Source organism: Anabrus simplex, chromosome 2 (genome assembly GCF_040414725.1).
Source record: "Anabrus simplex isolate iqAnaSimp1 chromosome 2, ASM4041472v1, whole genome shotgun sequence".
Taxonomy (NCBI): domain Eukaryota; kingdom Metazoa; phylum Arthropoda; class Insecta; order Orthoptera; family Tettigoniidae; genus Anabrus; species Anabrus simplex.
In genome coordinates, this window is record NC_090266.1 from 132,366,988 (window position 1) to 132,394,426 (window position 27,439).

At 42.7% G+C, this 27,439-nt stretch overlaps 1 protein-coding gene across 4 annotated transcripts in view; it reads left to right on the plus strand.

Annotated features, from left to right (window-relative positions):
• LOC136862701 (DNA helicase MCM8) overlaps positions 1–27,439 on the plus strand; it is a 661,148-nt gene that overhangs the window by 214,228 nt on the left and 419,481 nt on the right. For all 4 annotated transcript variants that reach the window (XM_067138906.2, XM_067138907.2, XM_067138908.2 and 1 more), the window contains exon 6: positions 24,334–24,590. In XM_067138906.2, coding sequence (XP_066995007.2) covers positions 24,334–24,590 — 257 coding nt within the window. The remainder of the gene's footprint in view (positions 1–24,333; positions 24,591–27,439) is intronic.

The window sequence follows — 27,439 nt, forward strand, 5'->3', positions numbered from 1 at the left end:
CAATCAACAACTGTTTCCGCAAAGCTGTCCGGCTCCATGGCTAAATGGTTAGCGTGCTGGCCTTTGGTCACAGGGGTCCCGGGTTCGATTCCTGGCAGGATCGGGAATTTAAACCATCATTGGTTAATTTCTCTGGCATGGGGCTGGGTGTATGTCATCTTCATAATTTCATCCCCCATCACGATGCGCAGGTCGCCTGCGGGAGTCAGATCAAAAGACCTGCACCTGGTGAGCCGAACATTTCCTCAGACACTCCCGGCACTAAAAGCCATATGCCATTTCATTTCTGCAAAGCTGGTGTCTTACTAGAAGAGGCTGCCTTTAATGATGATTAAGGGGACGAAGTTTTGTCTGGCAATGAGCTAACACTAAATGGAATGTATTTTGTATTGATTAGGTGGTAAATTCAATAAATTAACTTATTGATATTATTCCATTCAAGTATCATCAATACGGATCAAGAATGATATTTATCACATGTAATATTATCACATGTAATGAGCTAATGCTACCGGAGGGTGTAGAATTCGATACTTTTGTGCATTTCGATGATAATCTCTCTGTATGTGGAGAACTACCGGACAATGAGGTTATTGCTGATGTATGCCAACAACGTGGTGGTGATGGACCAGCTACAAGTGATAGTGACAGTAATGGAGATTGAGATAATGACTTGAATCTTGAAACACCTGAACTGAGTGAAATGTTAAGTGCAATCGATGTGCGTAGGCATTACATGAGTGCGAAAAGTTGTAGTGAAAATGCTTTGAATTCATTACTAAGTTTGCAAAAGGAGATTTATACTATCATTTAGACTTTCACGGCCCGTGTAACTATTCATGAGTTCTATTTTTGGGCTTATGCCGTGTAAATAATTATAAAACACACTCAACGTTTCAAAAGGAACCTTGCCTTTCTTCATCAGGAGACAAAAGAGAAGAGAAACGACGTATTGATGGTTGCTAGGAGAAAGCAACAAGGAAGCTACAAATGGTGCCCAAGATGTAAAGGGGACGCCATTTTAGCCCCATGCTAGAGACAATGAATAGTGGCAGCAAAGCATTACTCTCTAATGGTTCTGATTATAGGTAGCCATGATTCACTGAGGTTGTAACCTGTATCGCGGTTGAAATTATCTGGATGTTTACGTATTTCAACCGCCTCCCTGATAATTCTTGGGCGATATTGCTTTATACGGGCAAGAACATCCACTTCTTGGAACAAGACATCATGACCAGGTGTTAGGGCATGGTCAGCAACAGCTGATTTATCAGGTTGGTTGAGTCTGATACATCTGGTATGTTCTTTGATGCGAGTACACACCGTTCTCGAAGTCTGCCCAATATAAACCTTGCCACAAGTACAGGGAACTCTGTAGATACCAGGTTGTTGTAATTTAGGCAAACTATCCTTAGTTGGTCGAAGGAGTTGCCTAATCTTAACTGATGTTCCAAAAACAGTTCGTACATGGTACCTACGTAAGATTTTAGCAATACGATCCGTCGTGTTATGTATGTAAGGTAGGTAAGCAGTTCCTTTTACATCTTTTTTCTTAACAGACGTCCGATTATGTGCCGATTTCAGAACCCTTGAGATCAAAGCTCTGCTGTAACCGTTGCTCTTAAAGGTGGTTCTCAAGGTGTTAATTTCCTCTTGTAGATCTGACGCTTCACAAATCCTCCTGGCCCTGGTAGTCAGAGTTGTAAGGATACCATGTTTTTGGGCAGGGTGATGGTGAGAATCTGCGTGGAGATATCTATTGGTGTGTGTGGGCTTACGATACACGCTGTGTCCTAGAGATCCATCCTCTTTCTTGGTGACGAGAACATCCAAAAAAGGTATCTTGCCGTCAGATTCCATTTCCAAGGTGAAACAAATGGAAGGGTGCTGGCGATTAAGGTGATCCAGAAAGTGACCAAGATTGTCTTCACCTTCCGTCCATACGATGAACGTATCATCCATAAATCGCCACCAGATCTTCGGTTTGCAAGGTGCCGACGACAGAGCTTTCTCTTCGAAGTTTTCCATGAAGAAATTGGCCACAACAGGAGAGAGAGGACTTCCCATGGCCACACCATCTGTCTGTTCATAATATTTCCCATTCCATAGAAAGTAGGAGGAGGTCATGCAGTGATAGAAAAGCCTTGCGATCTCTTCAGTAAAAATATCATTAATGAGAGACATAACACCATCAACAGGTACTCTCGTAAACAGAGACACCACGTCGAGACTCACCAAGATATCGCCTGGCTGAAGTGATATAGTTTTTAACTTCTCAATGAAGTGTGTGGAATCCTTAATATATGAAGGGGTGTTACCCAGGTGTGGTTGAAGAAGACTACCTAAATATTTCGAAAGGGCATATGTCGGGGAACCAATCGTACTGACAATAGGCCTAAGAGGAACACCCTCCTTATGTATTTTGGGAAGGCCATACAGTCTCGGAGGAATAGCATCCCCTGGAAGGAGACTCTTTGCTGTATCTTCTGGAATAGAAGATTGCTTGACCAATTTGACGGTCATATTTGAGTAGCGAGTTGTGGGATCACGACTGTTAATCCTGTATATAGGATCAGCTAACAAGGACGAGATCTTGTTGTCATATTCATCTTTATCCATCACCACCGTCGCGTTACCCTTGTCAGCGGGGAGAATGATTGTCTAGACAAGAATGTTCCAAAGTTCTCAAGACCGCTAATCCACCTAAGTCCAACTTAAAACAAGATGAAATCCGGGCGCTAAAAGATCTAAGGGACAATTCTGATGTAATCGTTCTCCCCGCTGACAAGGGTAACGCGACGGTGGTGATGGATAAAGATGAATATGACAACAAGATCTCGTCCTTGTTAGCTGATCCTATATACAGGATTAACAGTCGTGATCCCACAACTCGCTACTCAAATATGACCGTCAAATTGGTCAAGCAATCTTCTATTCCAGAAGATACAGCAAAGAGTCTCCTTCCAGGGGATGCTATTCCTCCGAGACTGTATGGCCTTCCCAAAATACATAAGGAGGGTGTTCCTCTTAGGCCTATTGTCAGTACGATTGGTTCCCCGACATATGCCCTTTCGAAATATTTAGGTAGTCTTCTTCAACCACACCTGGGTAACACCCCTTCATATATTAAGGATTCCACGCACTTCATTGAGAAGTTAAAAACTATATCACTTCAGCCAGGCGATATCTTGGTGAGTCTCGACGTGGTGTCTCTGTTTACGAGAGTACCTGTTGATGGTGTTATGTCTCTCATTAATGATATTTTTACTGAAGAGATCGCAAGGCTTTTCTATCACTGCATGACCTCCTCCTACTTTCTATGGAATGGGAAATATTATGAACAGACAGATGGTGTGGCCATGGGAAGTCCTCTCTCTCCTGTTGTGGCCAATTTCTTCATGGAAAACTTCGAAGAGAAAGCTCTGTCGTCGGCACCTTGCAAACCGAAGATCTGGTGGCGATTTATGGATGATACGTTCATCGTATGGACGGAAGGTGAAGACAATCTTGGTCACTTTCTGGATCACCTTAATCGCCAGCACCCTTCCATTTGTTTCACCTTGGAAATGGAATCTGACGGCAAGATACCTTTTTTGGATGTTCTCGTCACCAAGAAAGAGGATGGATCTCTAGGACACAGCGTGTATCGTAAGCCCACACACACCAATAGATATCTCCACGCAGATTCTCACCATCACCCTGCCCAAAAACATGGTATCCTTACAACTCTGACTACCAGGGCCAGGAGGATTTGTGAAGCGTCAGATCTACAAGAGGAAATTAACACCTTGAGAACCACCTTTAAGAGCAACGGTTACAGCAGAGCTTTGATCTCAAGGGTTCTGAAATCGGCACATAATCGGACGTCTGTTAAGAAAAAAGATGTAAAAGGAACTGCTTACCTACCTTACATACATAACACGACGGATCGTATTGCTAAAATCTTACGTAGGTACCATGTACGAACTGTTTTTGGAACATCAGTTAAGATTAGGCAACTCCTTCGACCAACTAAGGATAGTTTGCCTAAATTACAACAACCTGGTATCTACAGAGTTCCCTGTACTTGTGGCAAGGTTTATATTGGGCAGACTTCGAGAACGGTGTGTACTCGCATCAAAGAACATACCAGATGTATCAGACTCAACCAACCTGATAAATCAGCTGTTGCTGACCATGCCCTAACACCTGGTCATGATGTCTTGTTCCAAGAAGTGGATGTTCTTGCCCGTATAAAGCAATATCGCCCAAGAATTATCAGGGAGGCGGTTGAAATACGTAAACATCCAGATAATTTCAACCGCGATACAGGTTACAACCTCAGTGAATCATGGCTACCTATAATCAGAACCATTAGAGAGTAATGCTTTGCTGCCACTATTCATTGTCTCTAGCATGGGGCTAAAATGGCGTCCCCTTTACATCTTGGGCACCATTTGTAGCTTCCTTGTTGCTTTCTCCTAGCAACCATCAATACGTCGTTTCTCTTCTCTTTTGTCTCCTGATGAAGAAAGGCAAGGTTCCTTTTGAAACGTTGAGTGTGTTTTATAATTATTTACACGGCATAAGCCCAAAAATAGAACTCATGAGATTTATACTCTTAATGCTAGAAAATTGAAACAAGTCAAACTATCTGATTTCTTTAAGGCTGGGCCAAGTTCAAAATAATATTTTCTGTCTTAAATGTATTTATAATTTGCAAGGATTTACACATGCAGGTCTATTCTGTTGGTTTTTCAATATATATGTGATGTATTGTGTGAGTCTGATTTCTAAGTACCAGGGTAATTCTGAGTTGCAAGTAGTTTCAGGTTCAACTCTAATTCCTCGTCCTCGGTATCTGATCCCAATCAGCTTCAGAATCTCAAATAGCTTGGTCCAGTCAACATTATCAAATGCCTTTTCAAGATCTACGAATGCCATGTATGTGGGCTTGTCCTTCATAATTCGATCCTCTAAGATCAGACGTAAAGTCATGATTGCTTCATGTGTTCGTACATTTCTTCTGAAGCCAAATTGATCTTCTCCCAACTCAGTTTCAACTTTATTTCCATTTTTCTGTAAATATACATGTTAAAATTTTGCAGGCGTGAGATACTAAAGTAATGGTGCGGTAGTTTTCACACCTGTCAGCACCAGCTTTCTTAGGAATAGGTATAACAACATTCCGCTGAAAATCGGATGGCACTTCTCCTGTCTCATACATCTTACACACTAAATGGAATAACCTAGCCATGCTGTTTTCTCCTAGATGATGATGATGATGATGTTATTTGCTTTACGTCTCACTAACTACTTTTTAAGGTCTTCGGAGACGCCGAGGTGCCGGAATTTAGTCCCGCAGGAGTTCTTTTACGCGCCAGTAAATCTACTGACACGGGGCTGTCGTATTTGAGCACCTTCAAATACCACCGGACTGAGCCAGGATCGAACCTGCCAAGTTGGGGTTAGAAGGCCAGCGCCTTAACCGTCTGAGCCACTCAGCCCGGCTGTTTTCTCCTAAGGCAGTTAATAATTCCAGAGGGAATGTCATCAGTTCCAGGTGCCTTGTTCCTATTTAGGTCTGTCAAAGCTCTGTCAAATTCTGACCTCAACATTGGGTCCCCCATTTCATCAGCATCAACAGCCTCTTCTTTTTTCAGAACCATATCATTATGTGGTCGGTAGATGCAGAGTGGGTCTCGGCCCACGAGTGGCCACGGCTGGTCCGTGGTCCAACAGCTCTTCACTCTGACCGGCCAACCAAGCAGAGGGGTGGCCACGGCTCTACGGTTCTGCATTCGGGAGACGAGACAGGGCTGGACCTCATGGCTGGCCCCAACCGTCAGCTGTCCTGAGAAGGGTTTTCCGTGGTTTTCCATTCTCCTGCACTAAGGCGAATGCCAGGAGAGTTCCTAGTATAGGCCATGGTCGCCAACCCCTTCGCCTTCTCCAAGCATCTCCTTCACCGCAACAAATCTGCCGGCCTGAGAGATGGCGTCACCATCTAAGAGGCCCGCCTCCCCGTTCAAGGGGAGAAATGAAAACATTTTGGTAGTAGTAGTCTTGTATGTCTTTACCATGATACAACTGCTGGATATGTTCCTGCCATCTTCCTGCCTTGTCTTCTTTCTCTAGAAGTGGTTTTCTATCTGAGCTCTTAATATTCACATACTTAGTCTCCTAAGGTTTCCTTGATTTTCTTTATGCAGCCTTTCCTTTCCTTTCCTAGGACCATACAAACTTCAACATCCATTCACTTCTCCTTCAGCTATTCTTCCTTACCTGTCCTACACTGTCTATCCACTTCATTCTTTAATCGCCTGTATTACTTTTTGCCATCATTATTTTTTCCATTCTTGTACTTTCGTCGTTCATCAGTCAGATCTAGTATGTTCTGAGTTATCCATTGATTCTTAGTTGATCTTTCGTTTCTTCCTATCATTTCTTCAGCAACCCTAGAGACCTCATTCTTCACGACTGTCCATTCTTCCTCTATTGTGCTTCCTTCAGCCTTTTCATTTAGTCCTTGTGCAACATATTCCTTGAAACAGTCCCTCACACTATTTTCTTTCAACTTGTCTAGATCCCACCTCCTTGCATTCCTTCCTTTCTTCAATTTCTTCAATATGAGGTGGCATTTCATGACCGACAAGTTGTGGTCAGAGTCCATGTCTGCTCCTGGGAAATTTTGCAATCCAAAATCTGGTTTCTGAATCTCTGCCTAATTATAATGACTATTTGGTACCCTCCATTGTCTCCAGGTCTTGTCCACGTTATACAGCAGTCTTTTGTGGTGTTTGAACCAAGTATTAGCAAGGACTAAATTATGATCAGTGCAGAATTCAACCAGCCGACTTTCTCTTTCATTCCTTTGTCCCAGTCCAAATTCTCCTGCATTACCTTCTCTTCTTTAGCCTACCACTGAATTCCAGTCTCCCATCACAATTAGATTCTCGTCGCCTTTAACATTCTGTATTAAATCTTCTCTCTCTTCATGTAATCTTTCGATTTCTTCATCATCTGCTGAACTAGTAGTCGTATAGATGTGCACTATTGTGGTGGGCATTGGTTTGGTGTATATCGTGACAACAATAATCCTTTCACTATGCTGGTCATAGTAGTTTACCCGCTGCCCTATTTTCTTATTCATTATCAAACCAACTCCTGCATTTTCCCTGTTTAATTTTGTGTTGATAATTCTGTAGTCGCCTGACCAAAAATCTTGCTTTTGCTGCCGACGTACTTCACTTAAACCAACTACATCTAACTTCAGTCTCTCCATCTCCCTTTTCAGATTCTCTAACCTACCACAACGATTCAGACTTCTAACATTCCATGCTCCAACTCATAGAATGTCAGTATCCATCGTCCTGATGATTGCCCCCTCTAGTATAGTCCCCAACCAGAGATTCGAACGGGGGACTATTTTACCTCCGGAATATTTTACCTGGGAGGAAGCCATTATCAGTATATCATTCATACAGAGAGAGCTACATGTCCTGGGAGTTAGTTACGGCTGTAGTTTCCCGTTGCTTTCAGCCGTGTAGCAGTATGAACAGAGCCAAGCCATGTTGAGTATTATTACAAGGCCATATCGGTCAATCATCTAGACTGCCGCCCTTGTAAGTTCCGAAAGGCTGCTACCCCAATTTCGATGAACCATTCCTTAGTCTGATCTCCCGACAGATACCCATCCAATATGATTGCACCTGTGGCTTGGTTGTCTGCTTCAGTGGGACACTCAAGCCTCCCCACCGTGGCAGGGTCACATGGTTCGCCGGGAATTATTTGTTCGCAGGGGATGTTTGTAGACCGAATCAGAATTTGATGTGCTTGCGGCTTGAGGAGGGGCCTTCTATATGTGTGACCACTCTCGAAAGCCCAGACGGTATCCCCAGCCTATTGGGTGTGACCATCATATACTCGGCAGTAGTATCCGCCTGACAATGCAGGTCCCCACACAGCCGAATGCCAGGAGAACACATCGTTATTATTATTTTTTTTAAAATCATCTATCCTTACCACTCTGCATACGCTATGGGGTACAAGCTGTTGCGGATGATTTGAGGAAGGGAGTCCTGGTGCTTATTGCCTCAGTCAGCCTGTATAAGGCATCTTCCAACATCAGACTACAGGCAATTCCTGCTATTTCTAAGTGGGTATTGAATTGGCTGCTTGGTTTGGCTACATAGGCCCCCGAATGGAGTAGGTGGCATTCAGGGAGGATGCTTTTCGACATGGCTGCGAAATGCCTCAAGTCTGTTCATGGTGGCCCAACACCCAAATATTTAACTTTTGATTCCCTCAGAGTGTCACCCCCTGGGAAGAAGTGCAGCGTTAAAGGATGGGTTCCATCTTTTCTAGGTTCATGGTTGCTACCAGAAGCAGTGGGCAAGATCTCAAGCTGGTTAAATCAATTATTTTTAGTAATCACATTGAAGGTTTATATGGCGAATTTGAAGATCTGAAGGAAATATGCATTGGTAGTTTGCTCCTCAAGACGTGCACTGCATTCCAAGCAGATCAGTTGCTCAAGTGCGACCACTTTGGAAAAATCCCGTCAAAGTGGAAGAGCACAAATCTTTGAAACTGATTCGCGGAGTCATCTTTCACCGCGACCTCATCTTGACTACTGACAATGAGTTGAATGAAGACATGAAGAACCGTAGCGTGACATACTTGTGGTACATTATGCGCAAAGTCAATGGTGAATATGCTTCCACCTGTGCCTTCATAGTCTCGTTGTCGGTGTTACCAGAAAAAGTCAAGGTAACAACCTATCATTGCGATGTGAGGCCGTACATCCCGCCTCTCCAGCAGTGCTATAAATGTCGAAGTTTCTGACGCATCGTATCCCATTGTTCGAATCAGTCTATGTGTGGTACATGTGGAAGAGAAGCTCATGGTACGGATGAGTGCACACCTCCAAACAGCTACACTAACTGCCCTGGTCCTCATTTACCTTGTGACAGAAACAGTTCAGTCTATCTCAGCAAGAAGAATATCCAGGACATCAAGACACTGAATGGTCTTTCATACCAGCAAGCACACCGTAAGTTTAATTCTATGAATGCACCTGCTAAAACAGTAGACTTCTGTTTGATACCAAAGAATCTACGAAGTTCGTCGCTTATTCAAGCAACATCTCTGAAGATCACTGCACTGAAGGTGGTAGTTGCTCCTGTGAGCAGTGTCGCAGAAAGTACAAACTTGAAGGCAGGGTCATCCCAGCCTTCGACCATAAACAAGTCTGTGCCGTCTAAGAAACCTAAGCTATCACAACAGGGGAGGAAAACAGTCTCCTTTCCCCAAGAGTTTGGTGAATGCTTCGCCCATGCTGGTGGAGGCTTCTTCATTCGAGGCTGGGAATGTACCTCCCAGCCCATCTAAACAAGGAAAGAAGGATGCGCTTACTGGGCGCTCCCCCACCCCTCCTGTGAATGCGGACACATACTCACCATCCGGAGGGTCCATGTCTGCGCCAGCAGATAATCGTGCTGGAAAATTTGTGCGTTCCCTTGTTCCCTTGTAGGTGAAAACCCTGCCCCAGGAAAAAGTCGAAGAAGTTCAAGGCATACATCACTTCGTCTGGTGATGAGGTGATGCACGTCCATCTCCATTTTCAGATCAAGATATTAGTGTTGGTTGAAATGCAGCTCACCGCTTACAACCTAACACTCCTCTAAAATGTTCATACTGTCACTCTTACTGTGGAATTGTAACAGATATGACAGGCATCTTACTGAGCTGCACCAGCTAATCAGTCAGTTCACAGTATTGTCCATATTGAAGAAACTAATCTCAGACCAGGTCATCATACAGGCTTGAAAAATTTTAGACTGTACTCGACAGAATGGGATTATGCTAACTGGCCTTCCAGTGGCATTGGTATTCTTACTCGTTCTGATACCTACAGTGAAGCGGGTCCAGTAAAAACCCAGCTGGAGGCAGTAGCGGTACGTGTTTCATTGCCTGTTATGACTACAGTTGACAATGTTTATTTCCCACCAGGCCAGCCTCTTATTATCAATATGTAATTGATCTTATAGGCCACCACCTACTTCCTTTCCTCTTCTTGGGCGATTTTCAGGCCCATCTCCCATTATGGGACTCTGAAATGGCTTTTACCAGAGGAAGGGAGTTGGAACAATTAATAGGAGAGCTGGATTTATGCATTTTGAATACAGCAGAAACGGCACATTTCAGCGTAGCGCATAGCACCTTCTCCTGCATTGACGTTAGCCCACCTTTTTCAGTACAATACAAAACATTCAGTGAATATTAAATCACTAAAATATTATATACGTTAAAAAGAGTAGTACATGTTTCGCTCCATAATTTGGGACATCTTCAGTTGCATACGATGTAGGACTAATTGATACTTGATTAAAATTAACCTTAATGTTCAAAACTGAAATGCCGCCACCCTCCCCCCCACCCCTCCCTCCCGGTGTACAGGCAGCATGCCTGCTTCTTACCCAGTGGCCCTGGGTTTGGTTCCTGGCCAGGTCAGGGATTTTTACCTAGACCTGCGAGTTGGTTCAAGGTCTGCTCAGCCTAGTGATTTCAGTTGCGGAGCTATCTGATGGTGAAATGGTGGCCCCAGTCTAGGAAGCCAAGAATAACAGCCGATAGGATTTGTCGTGCATACTACATGGCATCTCATAATCTGCAGGCCTTTGGGCTGAGCAATGGTCACTTGGTAGTCTATGGCCCTTCTGGGCTGTTGTGCCATTGGGTTTATTTTTTTGGTACAAAAGTGAAGAAGGGAGTATTAACCCTTCTATGTTTTTGACATACAGGTAAAAACGTGTATTAACACTGCTGTTGTAAAATGGTATTAACGCACTGTACTTTGTTGTGATTTAAAATATACTAGAAAACATTTAAAACATGACAACTTAAATAGATAATTGTAATCAATTCATATTAAAAAGCGTTATAGGCTGTCTGATTTGGTGATACTTTTGGCAACTAAAATATTATACAATGCACTGTTGTTATTCTATAATACCACGAAGACTTTGTCAAAGTTTCAGTTGAATTGCTAGACCAATGTTCAGTTACAATTGTCTTAAAGAAGTCTGTTGTTGAACAGGCTTTGGCTAATAAGTAGAAGATTAGTACAATGTGGGGCACCGATGGTAAGGAACATCTCTCGTAAAATGACAGTGGACAGTGGACAGCTAAGCAAGCAAGCAAGCAAGCAAGCAAGCAAGCAAGCAAGCAAGCAAGCAAGCAAGCAAGCAAGCAAGCAAGCAAGCAAGCAAGCAAGCAAGCAAGCAAGCAAGCAAGCAAGCAAGCAAGCAAGCAAGCAAGCAAGCAAGCAAGCAAGCAAGCAAGCAAGCAAGCAAGCAAGCAAGCAAGCAAGCAAGCAAGCAAGCAAGCAAGCAAGCAAGCAAGCAAGCAAGCAAGCAAGCAAGCAAGCAAGCAAGCAAGCAAGCAAGCAAGCAAGCAAGCAAGCAAGCAAGCAAGCAAGCAAGCAAGCAAGCAAGCAAGCAAGCAAGCAAGCAAGCAAGCAAGCAAGCAAGCAAGCAAGCAAGCAAGCAAGCAAGCAAGCAAGCAAGCAAGCAAGCAAGCAAGCAAGCAAGCAAGCAAGCAAGCAAGCAAGCAAGCAAGCAAGCAAGCAAGCAAGCAAGCAAGCAAGCAAGCAAGCAAGCAAGCAAGCAAGCAAGCAAGCAAGCAAGCAAGCAAGCAAGCAAGCAAGCAAGCAAGCAAGCAAGCAAGCAAGCAAGCAAGCAAGCAAGCAAGCAAGCAAGCAAGCAAGCAAGCAAGCAAGCAAGCAAGCAAGCAAGCAAGCAAGCAAGCAAGCAAGCAAGCAAGCAAGCAAGCAAGCAAGCAAGCAAGCAAGCAAGCAAGCAAGCAAGCAAGCAAGCAAGCAAGCAAGCAAGCAAGCAAGCAAGCAAGCAAGCAAGCAAGCAAGCAAGCAAGCAAGCAAGCAAGCAAGCAAGCAAGCAAGCAAGCAAGCAAGCAAGCAAGCAAGCAAGCAAGCAAGCAAGCAAGCAAGCAAGCAAGCAAGCAAGCAAGCAAGCAAGCAAGCAAGCAAGCAAGCAAGCAAGCAAGCAAGCAAGCAAGCAAGCAAGCAAGCAAGCAAGCAAGCAAGCAAGCAAGCAAGCAAGCAAGCAAGCAAGCAAGCAAGCAAGCAAGCAAGCAAGCAAGCAAGCAAGCAAGCAAGCAAGCAAGCAAGCAAGCAAGCAAGCAAGCAAGCAAGCAAGCAAGCAAGCAAGCAAGCAAGCAAGCAAGCAAGCAAGCAAGCAAGCAAGCAAGCAAGCAAGCAAGCAAGCAAGCAAGCAAGCAAGCAAGCAAGCAAGCAAGCAAGCAAGCAAGCAAGCAAGCAAGCAAGCAAGCAAGCAAGCAAGCAAGCAAGCAAGCAAGCAAGCAAGCAAGCAAGCAAGCAAGCAAGCAAGCAAGCAAGCAAGCAAGCAAGCAAGCAAGCAAGCAAGCAAGCAAGCAAGCAAGCAAGCAAGCAAGCAAGCAAGCAAGCAAGCAAGCAAGCAAGCAAGCAAGCAAGCAAGCAAGCAAGCAAGCAAGCAAGCAAGCAAGCAAGCAAGCAAGCAAGCAAGCAAGCAAGCAAGCAAGCAAGCAAGCAAGCAAGCAAGCAAGCAAGCAAGCAAGCAAGCAAGCAAGCAAGCAAGCAAGCAAGCAAGCAAGCAAGCAAGCAAGCAAGCAAGCAAGCAAGCAAGCAAGCAAGCAAGCAAGCAAGCAAGCAAGCAAGCAAGCAAGCAAGCAAGCAAGCAAGCAAGCAAGCAAGCAAGCAAGCAAGCAAGCAAGCAAGCAAGCAAGCAAGCAAGCAAGCAAGCAAGCAAGCAAGCAAGCAAGCAAGCAAGCAAGCAAGCAAGCAAGCAAGCAAGCAAGCAAGCAAGCAAGCAAGCAAGCAAGCAAGCAAGCAAGCAAGCAAGCAAGCAAGCAAGCAAGCAAGCAAGCAAGCAAGCAAGCAAGCAAGCAAGCAAGCAAGCAAGCAAGCAAGCAAGCAAGCAAGCAAGCAAGCAAGCAAGCAAGCAAGCAAGCAAGCAAGCAAGCAAGCAAGCAAGCAAGCAAGCAAGCAAGCAAGCAAGCAAGCAAGCAAGCAAGCAAGCAAGCAAGCAAGCAAGCAAGCAAGCAAGCAAGCAAGCAAGCAAGCAAGCAAGCAAGCAAGCAAGCAAGCAAGCAAGCAAGCAAGCAAGCAAGCAAGCAAGCAAGCAAGCAAGCAAGCAAGCAAGCAAGCAAGCAAGCAAGCAAGCAAGCAAGCAAGCAAGCAAGCAAGCAAGCAAGCAAGCAAGCAAGCAAGCAAGCAAGCAAGCAAGCAAGCAAGCAAGCAAGCAAGCAAGCAAGCAAGCAAGCAAGCAAGCAAGCAAGCAAGCAAGCAAGCAAGCAAGCAAGCAAGCAAGCAAGCAAGCAAGCAAGCAAGCAAGCAAGCAAGCAAGCAAGCAAGCAAGCAAGCAAGCAAGCAAGCAAGCAAGCAAGCAAGCAAGCAAGCAAGCAAGCAAGCAAGCAAGCAAGCAAGCAAGCAAGCAAGCAAGCAAGCAAGCAAGCAAGCAAGCAAGCAAGCAAGCAAGCAAGCAAGCAAGCAAGCAAGCAAGCAAGCAAGCAAGCAAGCAAGCAAGCAAGCAAGCAAGCAAGCAAGCAAGCAAGCAAGCAAGCAAGCAAGCAAGCAAGCAAGCAAGCAAGCAAGCAAGCAAGCAAGCAAGCAAGCAAGCAAGCAAGCAAGCAAGCAAGCAAGCAAGCAAGCAAGCAAGCAAGCAAGCAAGCAAGCAAGCAAGCAAGCAAGCAAGCAAGCAAGCAAGCAAGCAAGCAAGCAAGCAAGCAAGCAAGCAAGCAAGCAAGCAAGCAAGCAAGCAAGCAAGCAAGCAAGCAAGCAAGCAAGCAAGCAAGCAAGCAAGCAAGCAAGCAAGCAAGCAAGCAAGCAAGCAAGCAAGCAAGCAAGCAAGCAAGCAAGCAAGCAAGCAAGCAAGCAAGCAAGCAAGCAAGCAAGCAAGCAAGCAAGCAAGCAAGCAAGCAAGCAAGCAAGCAAGCAAGCAAGCAAGCAAGCAAGCAAGCAAGCAAGCAAGCAAGCAAGCAAGCAAGCAAGCAAGCAAGCAAGCAAGCAAGCAAGCAAGCAAGCAAGCAAGCAAGCAAGCAAGCAAGCAAGCAAGCAAGCAAGCAAGCAAGCAAGCAAGCAAGCAAGCAAGCAAGCAAGCAAGCAAGCAAGCAAGCAAGCAAGCAAGCAAGCAAGCAAGCAAGCAAGCAAGCAAGCAAGCAAGCAAGCAAGCAAGCAAGCAAGCAAGCAAGCAAGCAAGCAAGCAAGCAAGCAAGCAAGCAAGCAAGCAAGCAAGCAAGCAAGCAAGCAAGCAAGCAAGCAAGCAAGCAAGCAAGCAAGCAAGCAAGCAAGCAAGCAAGCAAGCAAGCAAGCAAGCATTAAGTGATAGGATTTCCATGTCCAGAGCATGGCATATATGACACAACTTATCCGATTCACTGCTTTGTTTTAACAATTCAGTATTAAAGTCACCCATGACTATGACATCTTCCTAGACCGAGATTAGATCTGTTGAAGCTTCTTTGAAGTCCTCCATTTGTCTAATATTTGGTGGCTTATATACAATTCCTATTAATATTCTCTTATTGCACTCGAGTTCAACACACATATACTCAGGACGCAGGGGAAGGCTTGGGTCTGAGGTGCAGATGATCTTGCATTTTAAATAATCCCTGTGGTAAAAGGCTACTCCACCACCTCGTCTGTCAGTGCGGTTATGTCGTAAGAGCGAGTATCCGTCGAGATTTACAGCATAAGACTGCAAATCTCCACATAACCAGCTTTCTGATATGCCAATATAATGCACCTTATTTTTGAAAATAGTCTCTAGTTCTTCCAGGTGAGCTGTAATGGATAGTGAATTTAGGTTGCAACAGGAGAGAGCTCTCGGGTGATCAATCACCTGTCGCCTCAGAATGGATCCCGTTGCCTCAGGGTATGGGAGGGGTGAGGGTTGAGTTAAGAGGGGAGGCGAGGAATGTGGGTCGTTGACATAAGTCACAGGTTCGTCTACCAACATAACACAGCACACAAAGCAGAAAACAAAGAATACATGCTTTTTACCTCCAAATCTCCTCTGATATCATGCCGACTTTTCATGCACTCAATCACATTCACACTCAATAATAATAATACATTACCCAGTATAATACAAACTTAAACTAATCCATATTGTCGTTACTTCACTACACTCTTTCACCCCCTGGCTGCTTCAATAACATTGTTAAGATCAACTCGTGTGGTCACTTGCAAGTTTTTCCCATCAGAGCTTAGAATTATGATATGTCCATCCTTAGTCCATACAGATTTCTGACCGAAGTGCTCACGCGCGGCGTTTAGTGTGTCCTTTCTCGTTGCCGTTAGCGATTCCATTATCATACCCGATCCCTTCAGCGATTTCTTTGCACGCCAGATACGGTCACGTTCGTGATATCACGTGAACTTTATAATGATGGGCCTTTTCCCTCCCGTCACTACCTCTGCTGTTGTTTTCCTTGCTTTCCCAATCCTGTGACAGCAATCTAAATTGTCCATTGTCAAGTCTATCCCTAGGTGGGATTTCACAACACCGAACACCTTATCATAGACGTCCTCGTTTGGAGCTTTTGCCACTCTGTGGAGTAATAGGCAGTTTCTCCTGCTGTACTGCTCTGCTTTGTTGATTAGGTCGTCCTGTTTGGAGATCTGGTTATGCATTTCAGTAAGTTTGGACTTCTCCTTGAGCTCCTCGGTGACAGCAGCTCTGAAAGACTGGAACTCAGGGCGAGTGCGTCTAGGGAAACATCGCCGGGGTTGGTAGCACTGCTGTTGGCGGCGCGTGTTGCCTTCTCGAAGCAAGCTTGGATGTCGTTAGTGCTTTTCTTCGAATGAAGAAATCCGCTTGTTCAAAGACTTTAGGGACATAGTGAATGAATGTATCTAATCCCTGAGTGTTATTTAGTAATGTAACTTGATCTAGTTCACACAAATTGTAGTTTAACTTGCTGGTTTGCTAGGTGGTTTACGGAGCTCTCTCACATGCACTTCCTCACTGCCGCCATGCCATAGCTAATTGTGGTTAGGGGCACGCAGCTGTGAGCTTGCATCTGGGAGATAGTGGGTTAGAGCCCCACTGTAGGCAACCCTGAAGATGGTTTTCCGTGGTTTCCCATTTTCACACCAGGAAAATGCTGGGCCTGTCCCTTCAATGAGGTGATCGTACTGTACAGCCAGTTCACTAGTTTCTTGTGATTCTTATTACCACATGGGCTTACTCTCCCAGATTAGACACGGTTTGGACTTTTTTAAGTGGGCGTGCTTTCGACAAGCACGTAAATGACAGGCCAAGACAGCAAATTATCTGACACACTCCAACAGAACGCGATTATGAAGATGCGGAACATTCGCACCTTGGTTAATGGGACATCAAACCCAACAACTTGACCCTGAGCCAAGCATAAGAAGATTTTAAATTTATTGTTCAAATCACTCGTCTCCCGCTTGTCTCATCGCACAAGCTCATCAAGATACATGATTATTTATTACCAAACCTCGTATTGGCGCAGATTTTACATAATACAGTACTTTTTAACTCAGCATTAAGATGTTTTTAGTTTAAAGTAAGTGTGTCAACATTGTAACACTGCAGATGAATGAAAGAGTATATGAGTGAACATCAAGATCAGTGTCCTAACGAACTGGTGAACATTTTAGACTTTCAGACTACTCTTTCAAGCATATTTAATTACCACGACACATCATTGTAAGTTACCATTAGACATTTGTAATTAGCACAAGTATTGTTTTAATATTACACGTTGCTTTTGTTAAGACTAAGGTTCTTCAGCAGCTGAAGATGACCCACACATAGGGTAAGACTGGTGCTGTTATGTAAAAATATTTTAAATACCTTATAATAAATAAATGTATTGATTAGGTGGAAAGTTCCTATCTTTATATTTGCGATCATTGGAATCATCAATACTGATAATGAAGTTAGTAGATTATAACATACCACTTAGTCGTGCAGCTTGCCTCCTTTCTCCCAATTCTTCCTAGCCCAAACTTGGCAACATTTTTGTAATGCTACTCTTTTGTCATAAATCACCCAGAACAAATCGAGCTGCTTTTCTTTGAATTTTCTCCAGTTCTCAAATCGAGTAATCCTGGTTAGGGTCCCATACACTGGAACCATACTGTAATTGGGGTCTTACCAGAGACTTATATGCCCTCTCCTTTGCATCCTTACCATAACCTCTAAATACCCTCATAAGCATGCGCATAAGTGTCATAATTTGCATTCATGCGTTCCAAAACTTTTTTTACTGTTACAACTTCTCCTGTGGGGAGAGAAGAGTGCTCAAAAGAGCTGGATGTTGTTACAGACACAAAACATTTCTGGAAGGTTATCTCACCTGCGTGCCATTTTCTGTAAATGTTGCAATAGATTCCTTGTGAAGTCACCTTACCTATATGTAATTTATCATATATAAACCTTGCTATCACTTCCTTTGAAAAACTGTCTATGCCGGTCAGTGGATGCTCACGCTTTCTGTGTTTGCCTGGTGTAGATAATTCAACTCCCTTTTTTAAATTCCCTATTACTTGTCAGACTGAAATGAAACTATGCTGTAATAATACATACAAGCAAATATATTACATACACATATACCGTAAGTCAATAAGAATACACAAAGGCTATGTCTGCAAACCATATCGAAGTCAAGACAAGACCTGATTAGGTTAGGTTCATAATGAAATATTCTTCCATTTCAGCGGATTCTCATTATGTCAGAAACTTATCATATAAACAAGATCAAAAAATAAACACTCACCCCAGTTAATTTTGAAACTCTTGTCATAAGGTTTGTATCACTATGAGTGATACCTTTATCATCGTCTTCGTTTTTCAATACCCTGTAGCAATGTATAATAGCCTTCTGAATTGATTTTTGTAAACGAGATAACGCTGCTTTCATTTTTGGAGGAGTTCTTGCGGATTTTTCTTGCTTCTTAGACATCCTCATCTAATTCTATACGTAAGTATTGGACGGAATAAGACCGTAATGAATAAAATGCCGCTTTTGTCATTTCACAAACTATGTTATTAAATGCACTATTTGAACATGCCACAGTTCTACTTAGCTGGTATTACCCAAACAGATTTACAATCCTACAGAAAAAGAAAATATGATTTAATTACACCTGCATATGTAACACTAGTGATTTTAACAGTACTGCAGTGGCAGTAAGTAATTCTGGCAAGTCACAAAATAAACCATGACTGTACAGTGCCACCATGCCAGATTAACAGTGACTGTAAGACGTATTGGCAAGTAAGGTCCCTAAAGTGTGTGGTTAGTGACACTGAATCTAACCCAAGAGTTAGGAAATAACTATAAATCACTACCTTCAGAATTAACAGAGGACAAAGAGTAAGGTTGTACTCTTAGTGTATAGGCTTACGTGCCCAAGAGTATAGCTAGTATCCAAGTTCAAGAGTTGTTTACACGTATGGTTTCAGGCCAGTAGTGAAAGTAGGCTGTGCATTCGTTGTTTATAATAAGTGGTGTTTTTTTTTTTCCTACCGGAAATCTGCAGTTTGTACACAGCACTTTCTGCTGTGAACTGACCGCTGGAGCTCGCATCTATTGATGCATGTTTCCCACGACACCCTCTGGTGCAGCGTATCCAGAACTTGCTGGCCGTGTGTTGGAGTGCTAGCAGCATAATCACATTTTTGTAGCTTCCAAGCCACATGGGTAAAGCGGGAAATGAATTGGCTGATAGGGCTGCCAAGGAGGTTGCCACATTGCCCCCGTTGCCTTGTAAAGTTCCAGCCAGTGATATTTTATTGTCAGCTGTGACATTTGGTGATGCTCCATCAGGAGATGGAGTGGCAGGCCACCCCTCTTTCAAATAAGCTGAGTACGATTAAGGGAACTCTGAAGCTATGGAAGACTGCCCTTTGGGTTTCTCGGAGAGAAGCGGTGGTATTATGACGTCTTTGGATCGGCCATGGTATAGAAACACACTCCTACTTACTGAAGGGAGAAGGCCCGGTGGTGCTTACTTCCGGCAGTCATCTGACCGTAGCACACATCCTTACACATTGCACGGACCTGGCCAATCTGCACGTTAAAATTTTGGAGTGCCCTCTCCCTCATTCTAGAAGATGAGCAATCAGTAGATCTTATCGTCCTTCTTATCACGGATAGTGGCCTGTTTTATTATGTTTAAAAGTTCACTTTCTATATGTTTTAAATTTGTATTTTCTTCTTCTTCTATCGATTTTGGCCAGCTGTGGACCACGTAAATAACTCCTCATGATTTAAACTTTCTTTGGCGCCAGTACTCCTTCATCCTCCTGCTTGCTGCTTCTTTTCTTTCAGCCGTCCATTGTTGTTTCTTCTTGGTCGCTGTTTCTGGCTCTAGGAAACCCTTAAATGTGTGTAACTTGTTTCTGAAGATGGTTTTATTGTGGATGTCTTGATGTGTGATGTTCATTTCTTGCAAATCCTTCTTCATGTTAACAAACCATTTTTCATAAGAGCTGCCTTTCCTATTGGGCTTATTGAAGTGGTTAAAGATTTTCTTGGCAAGTCTGTTATCAGGCATTCTTGAAATATGTCCAAAAAATTTAACTCTTCGCTTTCGAATGACATCTGAAATCCTACTGCATGTTTTATATATTTCTTTGTTACTGCGTAATCGATATGTGTCCGTACATTTCTTTGGACCGAGGATTTTTCTTAGAATCTTTCTTTCCTTCTTCTCGATTTCTTCAATGTCTTTCCTGGTTGTTAATCCCAGGCATTCTGAAGCATATAAGCACTCTGGTTGAATTACTGCCTGATAGTGGCGTAGTTTTGTCCTAATAGAGATCGCTTTCTTGTTATATGTGTTTTTTGTAAGGTGGAATGCAAGCTCCATTTTTCTGGCTCTCTCACGGTTTGCTTCTTTATCAAGCCCATTAGGTTGTATAATCTCACCAAGGTATTTGAATTTAACAACTTTATCTATCTTATCATTGTTTATTGTTACTATGTATCTTGGGGCTTCTTTAATGTTGGTCATGAAATGTGTCTTTTCAAATGATATCTGCAGGCCAGTTTTCATTGCTACCTCTTTTAAAGTGTTAACTTGTATTATCGCCGATTCAATATTTTCTGATAACAGTACAAGATCGTCAGCAAATGCTAAGCAGTTGATAGTGATGTTCTCTTTCTTGTATCCTATCCTTATTTGGTCTTTAATGCCTTTTTCTGCGAGTTCTTTTTCCCATTCTTTGATGACTTTATCCAGGACACAATTGAACAGCAGTGGGGATAGGCAATCTCCTTGCCTTACACCTGTCTTGATTTCAAAGGGTTCAGATATCTCTCCCATAAACTTAACCTTTGAGTATGTGTTTGTTAAGGTCCCCTTTATTAGCTGTAATGTCTTGTTATCTGTACCCATTTCTCTAAGGATGTTAAACAATGTGCTCCTATCAACTGAATCATATGCTTTTCGAAAGTCAACAAAAACTGCTACATACTTCTTGCCCTGGCAACTCTGTCCTTCAGTATTGTCTTAAGGTTCCAAATTTGTTCCACACATGATCGTCCCTTCCGAAAGCCTCCCTGGTATTCGCCGATTTTGTGTTCAACTTGTTGTTCTAATCTTGATAGCAATGCCATAGATAGTATCTTGTATGTCTCTTGAAGGAGTGAGATGCCTCTGTAATTGCTGACATCTGTTCTGTCCCCTTTCTTGTGTAGTGGGTGTATTAAGGCTAATTTCCAATCATCAGGAATCTTACAAGTGTTCCAGATTTCTTGCATTAACTGGCATAGGTTCTTGATCATTTGGGGGCTCACATGTTTCCATAGTTCACTCGTTATTGAGTCTTCACCAGCTGCTTTGTTGTTCTTAAGCTTCTTGATTACATTTGTGATTTCTGTTTCATCTGGCGGTGTGGAGTCTGGGTTCTGTTGAGTATGTTCTGTGGCGAGCTTCTCCTCTGGAACTGGGCAGTTAAGTAGCTGTTTAAAGTATTCTGCTAACAGTTGGCAATTTTTTTCATTGTTTGTTGCGATGGTGCCATCCTCTTTCTTGAAACACAAGCTCGGTGGTTGGTATTTAGAAAGACTCCTCTTAAATGTCTTGTAAAAGTCCCTCGTGTTATTCTTTTGGAAGTTTTGTTCTATTGCAGCTAGTTGTTCTTTCTCAAATTTTCTTTTTTCTCCTCTTATGATTTTTGCTGTTGATTTTCTTTGTTCTTTGAAGCTGTTGTAATCTTCCTCTTTCTTTGATGAGTACCACTTCTTCCATCTTTGTAGTCTGAGTGATATTGCCTGTTCACATCTTTCATTCCACCATGGATGTTTTTGTGTTTTCTTGAGCAATGCTGTTTCTTTGGCTGCTCCTATCATGGTCTGCTGCATTTGCTTCCATTCAGTTGTTTCAATGTTCGTCAGTTCTTGGTACTTGTTGCTGTTCTGTTTCAGCTTTTGAGTGTCGAATCTTAGTACTCTGTTGTTTGTTCGTTTCTTCTTGCTGCTGGGAATAAACTTTATCTTGATGATCGTTAAATAGTGATCTGTTTCTATGTTGGCTCCTTTCTTAACTTTAACATTCATGATTTCTTTTTGACTTCTATGGGAGATTGCAACGTGATCAATTTGATATTCTCCTAATAGTTTGTTTGGTGATGCCCACGTCGTTTGTTTCCTAGGAAGCTTCTTGAAATGAGTGGACATCAGTTTCAAATTAAAGTTCCTACAGAACTCTATAAGTCTTTGCCCATTTCTGTTGGTTCTTCTATGAGCTGGGAAATCCCCCACTATTCTCTTGTAGACTTTTTCTCGTCCTACCTGTGCGTTGAAATCTCCAAGTAGTATTTTCACATGATTATCAGGAATTTCTGATGTCACCAATTCTAATTCTTCCCAAAAACCATCTACCTTTTGTGGGTTAGTTCGATTGTCGTCATTAATTGGCGCATGAGCATTAATGAGGGTGTATATTTTCTTTGCACACTTAATGGTTAGTAGTGAGAGCCTTCCATTTGGAGACTGGAAGTCTATAACCGAATTTAGAATCTTTTTATTGATTACAAATGCTGTTCCTAAGTGTGGCATATTCTTCATGATCCTTATGCCAACCTTGCCTTTCAGGATTCTATAGTTGCTTGATTCCATCGCGATGTCATCCATGAATCTTGTTTCTTGAAGTGCCATGATCAGAATATTTTGCTGGTCCATTACGTCTGTAAGTTGTTTAAGTTTTCCTGTTTTTAGGAGTGAATTTATGTTCAGCGTGCCAAAAAAGTGTTTCCGTTTAGGTTTTAATTTTGTTGTATTCAGTCTGGATGTGTCTGATGGCAATGGGTTTCCTAGATGCTCCGACTCATCTATGCATGGTGGTTTGGGCTCTCCAGAATCCGATGGCCCAAATGCACTGCTTGTAGCAGTGGTGGATTTCCTCTTGAGGCTGCCACCTGGAGTAGTTTCCGTAAGAAATGTTTCCATCATGCGAGTTAATGGGAGTTGTTGGGGGAGCCGACCGGGGTCAGCTCATGATACCACTAAAGTTGTAAGCCTTAGGGTTGCTCCTTTCCAGCAGATGTATCTGGATTGTAGCTCAACTGTCGGGGATAGATTATTCTTCACCTTCAACACCATTGAGGTTATTGAGGGTATTCTATTTCTGTGAAAGCTGTTGATCGCCTTCTTCGTTTGTAACCCAGACAGGGGCCCTTACAGGGTGCTATCATCCGGAGCCAGATGAACCCTCGTTTTTTTACGAGGTGTTACTCCTCCCCCTCCTCCTTCCTCATCACTTGCGAGATGAAAAATTTGTATTTTATTGTAATCTGTTTTTATTCTATTAGCCCTGTTTTAGTCTTTCTGTATTTGAAATGTGTTTTTTACGTTTGATTTGTATTAAATATATGATTGCATCTCGAAGGTAATGCCTTATTCTGTTCTAGTACATTTTAATGTATTTTTAAATAATTTTATAAGGAAATAAGGTATTACAAATTAAGTCCACTGATTATTTAGGATTCATAATCATTTTTGTCATCATCATCATCTTTTCAAATTCTGTTCTGTGGGTAAATTTTAAATTTTAATTGTTGTTACATCTCATACCATTAGGGGCCAATGAGCTAGATGTTAGGCCCCTTTAAACAACAAGCATAATCATCGATTATATCATCCAGATATAATGCAGACATTGAACGACACAAAATATGGTATAGGGGCTAGCTTATTTACTGTCACCTTGCATTCAATGTTAACTCTGTATTTATCATATACCGGGCGAGTTGGCCGTGCGTGTAGAGGCGCGCGGCTGTGAGCTTGCATCCGGGAGATAGTAGGTTCGAATCCTACTATCGGCAGCCCTGAAAATGGTTTTCCGTGGTTTCCCATTTTCACACCAGGCAAATGCTGGGGCTGTACCTTAATTAAGGCCACGGCCGCTTCCTTCCAACTCCTAGGCCTTTCCTATCCCATCGTCGCCATAAGACCTATCTGTGTCGGTGCGACGTAAAGCCCATAGCAAAAAAAAATATATATATATTTATCATGCTGGCCTGGCCTTGCCAACACGATTTCTTATGGAAGATGCCCTAGCCTTTGAACAACTTCATTTCGGCAGCATTCCATTCAGATGTGGTGATTTGCTTTTACAGCTGGATTATCACACAGCCTCTTGTCTCCTAACATGGCTTTTAAACCTGCTCCACTGGAGTATATATATTACCCAGATATCAATATTTTGCCTTTTCTTTCTCACTCACCACACAGTGAAGCCTTTCTTCTCCAGTGAGTAAACCTTTGAGGTGTTCACTTATCACTCTGAACTCGGACCCTTCATGCTTTTTGATCTCTGGAGAGAGAATGCCCCAGTATTTAAAAACTATCCCAGGAGTAGGGCTGCTATACAGCACTATAACAGTAGTGTTTAAAATACAAATGTACGTGTAACTGACAAAGTGACCCTTGCAGTCCATCAGATACAGCCACCTGTTTAAATAACAAAATAAACTAGGATCAGTTTAGTAACTGTTTAGTTATAAATTAAAATGCAATGTAGATTAAGAATTCGTTCAGAAAAAGATTTGTGAAATTCTCATTCAGCATTTACTTGGAGACCTGCCAAATGTACTTTAAATAAAGGAAAGCTTGAGTGGAGGGTTAGAGGAGATTTCACTTTTAGTGTTTCCACCTTACTGATGTATAAGTAAACATTAAACAGTTTTCTAAGTGGGAATTACAATCCATTAATTAGTATTTATGGTGATATCAGTGCTCATCAATGCTTGTTTTTAAAAATATAATTGTATTCTAGTTTGTTATTTTGTTGCTTTTCATTTGCCTATTTAGGGAAACTAGTATCAGTGCGTGGCACCATAATGCGTGTGGGAAACATTAAATTACTGTGTACCTGGATGGCTTTTGAGTGCAATACATGTCATGGTATGCAATGTGTGAAACAGCCAGAAGGTATTTTCACAGAACCTACGAAGTGCACGACAGATGGCTGCAAAGCTAGGAGTTTTTCTCCCCTTCTTTCATCACCTTATACTCAAACTATAAATTGGCGATCAGTTCGACTCCAGGAATTGGTAGCAGATGATCAGGTAAACTAAACTCTAACCTTCTATTTCTCTAAATGCTTCCTTCTGATTGTTGCATGATTTAATTTGTAATAAATACCTTAAAGAAGTGAAAAAGTGACATTTACACAAAATGAGGCAATTCTGATCGGATCGAGTGGTGTTAATCCTAACAATAGGAAATATGCATGCTGCATCATAATGAGAATTTCATAGCTGACCCTTGTTTGGAGAATTCCTGACTAATTGGTCTACACTAATGGCAAGTTGTACCATTCGATAACAACAAATTTCATTGTCAGATGTTCATAACGTGCGCCCCATTCATGAAGTAAGTACGTCAGACAGATAACTTCTGTTTCACCGAGCTCGATAGCTGCAGTAGCTTAAGTGCGGCCAGTATCCAGTAATCGGGAGATAGTGGGTTCAAGCCCCACTGTCGGCAGCCCTGAAGATGGTTTTCCGTGGTTTCCCATTTTCACACCAGGCAAATGCCGGGGCTGTACCTTAATTAATGCCACAGCCGCTTCCTTCCAATTCCTAGGCCTTTCCTATCCCATGCACAAAAGAGAAGGATAGAGCAGACAAGGAAGCGATATGATGTTGGAAAGCTAAGGGATGACAGAAATGTGAAAGAAGCATTCAGGATAGAACTAAAGAATTGATTTCAAGCACTCACTGAGGTGAAGGATGAAACTATTGAAGAAAAATGGGTGAAGACTAGATCTGTATTTACTGAAGTAAGTGAAAATATCCTGGGTTTTAAGGACAGGAGGAAAAAAGACTGGATGACTGACCAGACATGGGAAATTATCAAAGGAAAGAGATAAAGGAAGTAATGAACGCATGTAAGACATGAGCAAGGAAGGCAGAATTACAATCCAAATATGCTGCAAAGGATAAGGAAGTAAAGAGAAGTGCGAGGAGAGATCAAAGGAAATGGATAGATGACCTATCTCAACAAGCAGAGGAGGCAGCCAGACTGGGAAATCTTGTAGAACTCTAGACCATCACCAGAGTTCTGGCAAGGAAGCAGATGCAGAAAAACCTTCCAGTCAGAAACAAAGATGGTGTCCTCCTAACAGACTATGAGGATCAACTGAAGCGGTGGCAGAAAAATTTTACTGTAGTTTTAAACCACTCCCTGGAGGAGCAAGTAGATGCGGGAGAAGGCGAGGAGGAATAATAATAATAATAAGAAGAAGAAGAAGAAGAAACCCAGCCTGACCCAAGGTTTAAAGTCTGCATTCCAAACATTGGAGGAAATCAAGCGGTCATTGAGAGAGTTGCATATTGGTAAGGCAGCAGGAGTTCACAGTATTCCAGCAGAAGTCATGAAGGCTGATATGGATACCACTGCCAATGTGTATTGCAGCCTCCATTTGAGAAGATATGGGTTAATGGAGAAATGCCGACAGATTGAAGATGTGGGTTGCTGCCAAAGAAGGGAGATACATCAAACTGTAACAACTGGAGGGGCATTACGCTTCTTTCAATCCCTAGCAAAGTCTTCACCAGGGTTCTGCTGAACGGAATTAAGGAGTATATCAACTTGAGGCTCCGATGGGAACAGGCAGGATTTCGATCAAATCGCTCGTGTGTAGACCAAATAAACACCTTGAGGATAATTCTGGAGCAGTGTGCTGAGTGGTCATCTCGCCTCTATGCAGTGTTCATCGACTTCGAAAAACCTTTTGATTTGATCAACAGAGAAGCTATGTGGAAGAAATTGAAGCGGTATGGAGTGCCATCTCAAATTATCAATCTTATTCAGGAATCATATGGTGATTATACATGCAGAGTCATTCATGAGTGCCGTGTATCTGAGCCTATATCTGTACGGAAGGCTGCATGTGGGAAACTCCACATTACAACAGGTCAGTGAGTTTGTCTATCTTGGGCAGCTTATAAACGTGAAAGGGGACTTAAGACCAGAAATTTTCCGACATATCAAACTAGGATGGCAAGCCTACGGAAGAAATTCTTCAGTCTTCAAATCCATCGTGCCAATCCACCTAAAGAAGATAGTCTTTGACCAGAGTGTTCTCCCTGTACTGAATTACGATTGTGAAACCTGGACATTGAGCGAGTTTGTTAAGCAAAAACTCAGAACAACCCAAAGAGCTATGGAACGGTTTATGCTAGGTTTCACGAAGAAAGACAGGAAGAGAGCAGATTACATCAGGTCAGTCACAAAGGTCAGTGGCATTTTAGATAGGGTGTTTACCCTAAAATGGCAGTGGGCAGGCCATGTTGCTCGGAGAACTGATGGTAGATGGACAAAACTTGTGCTTGAGTGGAGTCCAAAATATCATCTGAGACCTAAGGGAAGACCACCAGACAGATGGGATAAAGACATCCGAAAGATTAATGGGATCAGTTGGCAGAACATCGCTCAAGACCGTCCCAGATGGAGAGACCTCATGGAAACCTACCTTGCTTCGGACTTAAAGAGGCCACATCGTAAAAAGGATTGAATATGGTTGATAGTGATAGTGATAGTGATCTGTACGTTCAGGAGTACGTCAAGGTTTATTCTGTTGCCAACCATGTTCCTGGTGGTGATTGATGCGGTAATGTGGAACGTAACATGAAATGTGAAATGTGGTATCCAGTGGGGATTGGCTGGTAGGTTGGAGGAACTAGACTTTGCTGACGATGTGTGTCTCCTGTCTGAGGCACATGGTGAAATGCAATCAAAGATTGAAGACTTTGTAAAAGAAGGAAAGAAGGTGGGACTAACGATCAACTCAAAGAAGACCAAAGCCCTAAGGACTAACACCAACAAACCAGACCCATTTGTCTTCATTGATGAACCTATAGAGGATGTGGATACTTTCACCTACTTGGGTAGTATAGTTACCAAAGATGGA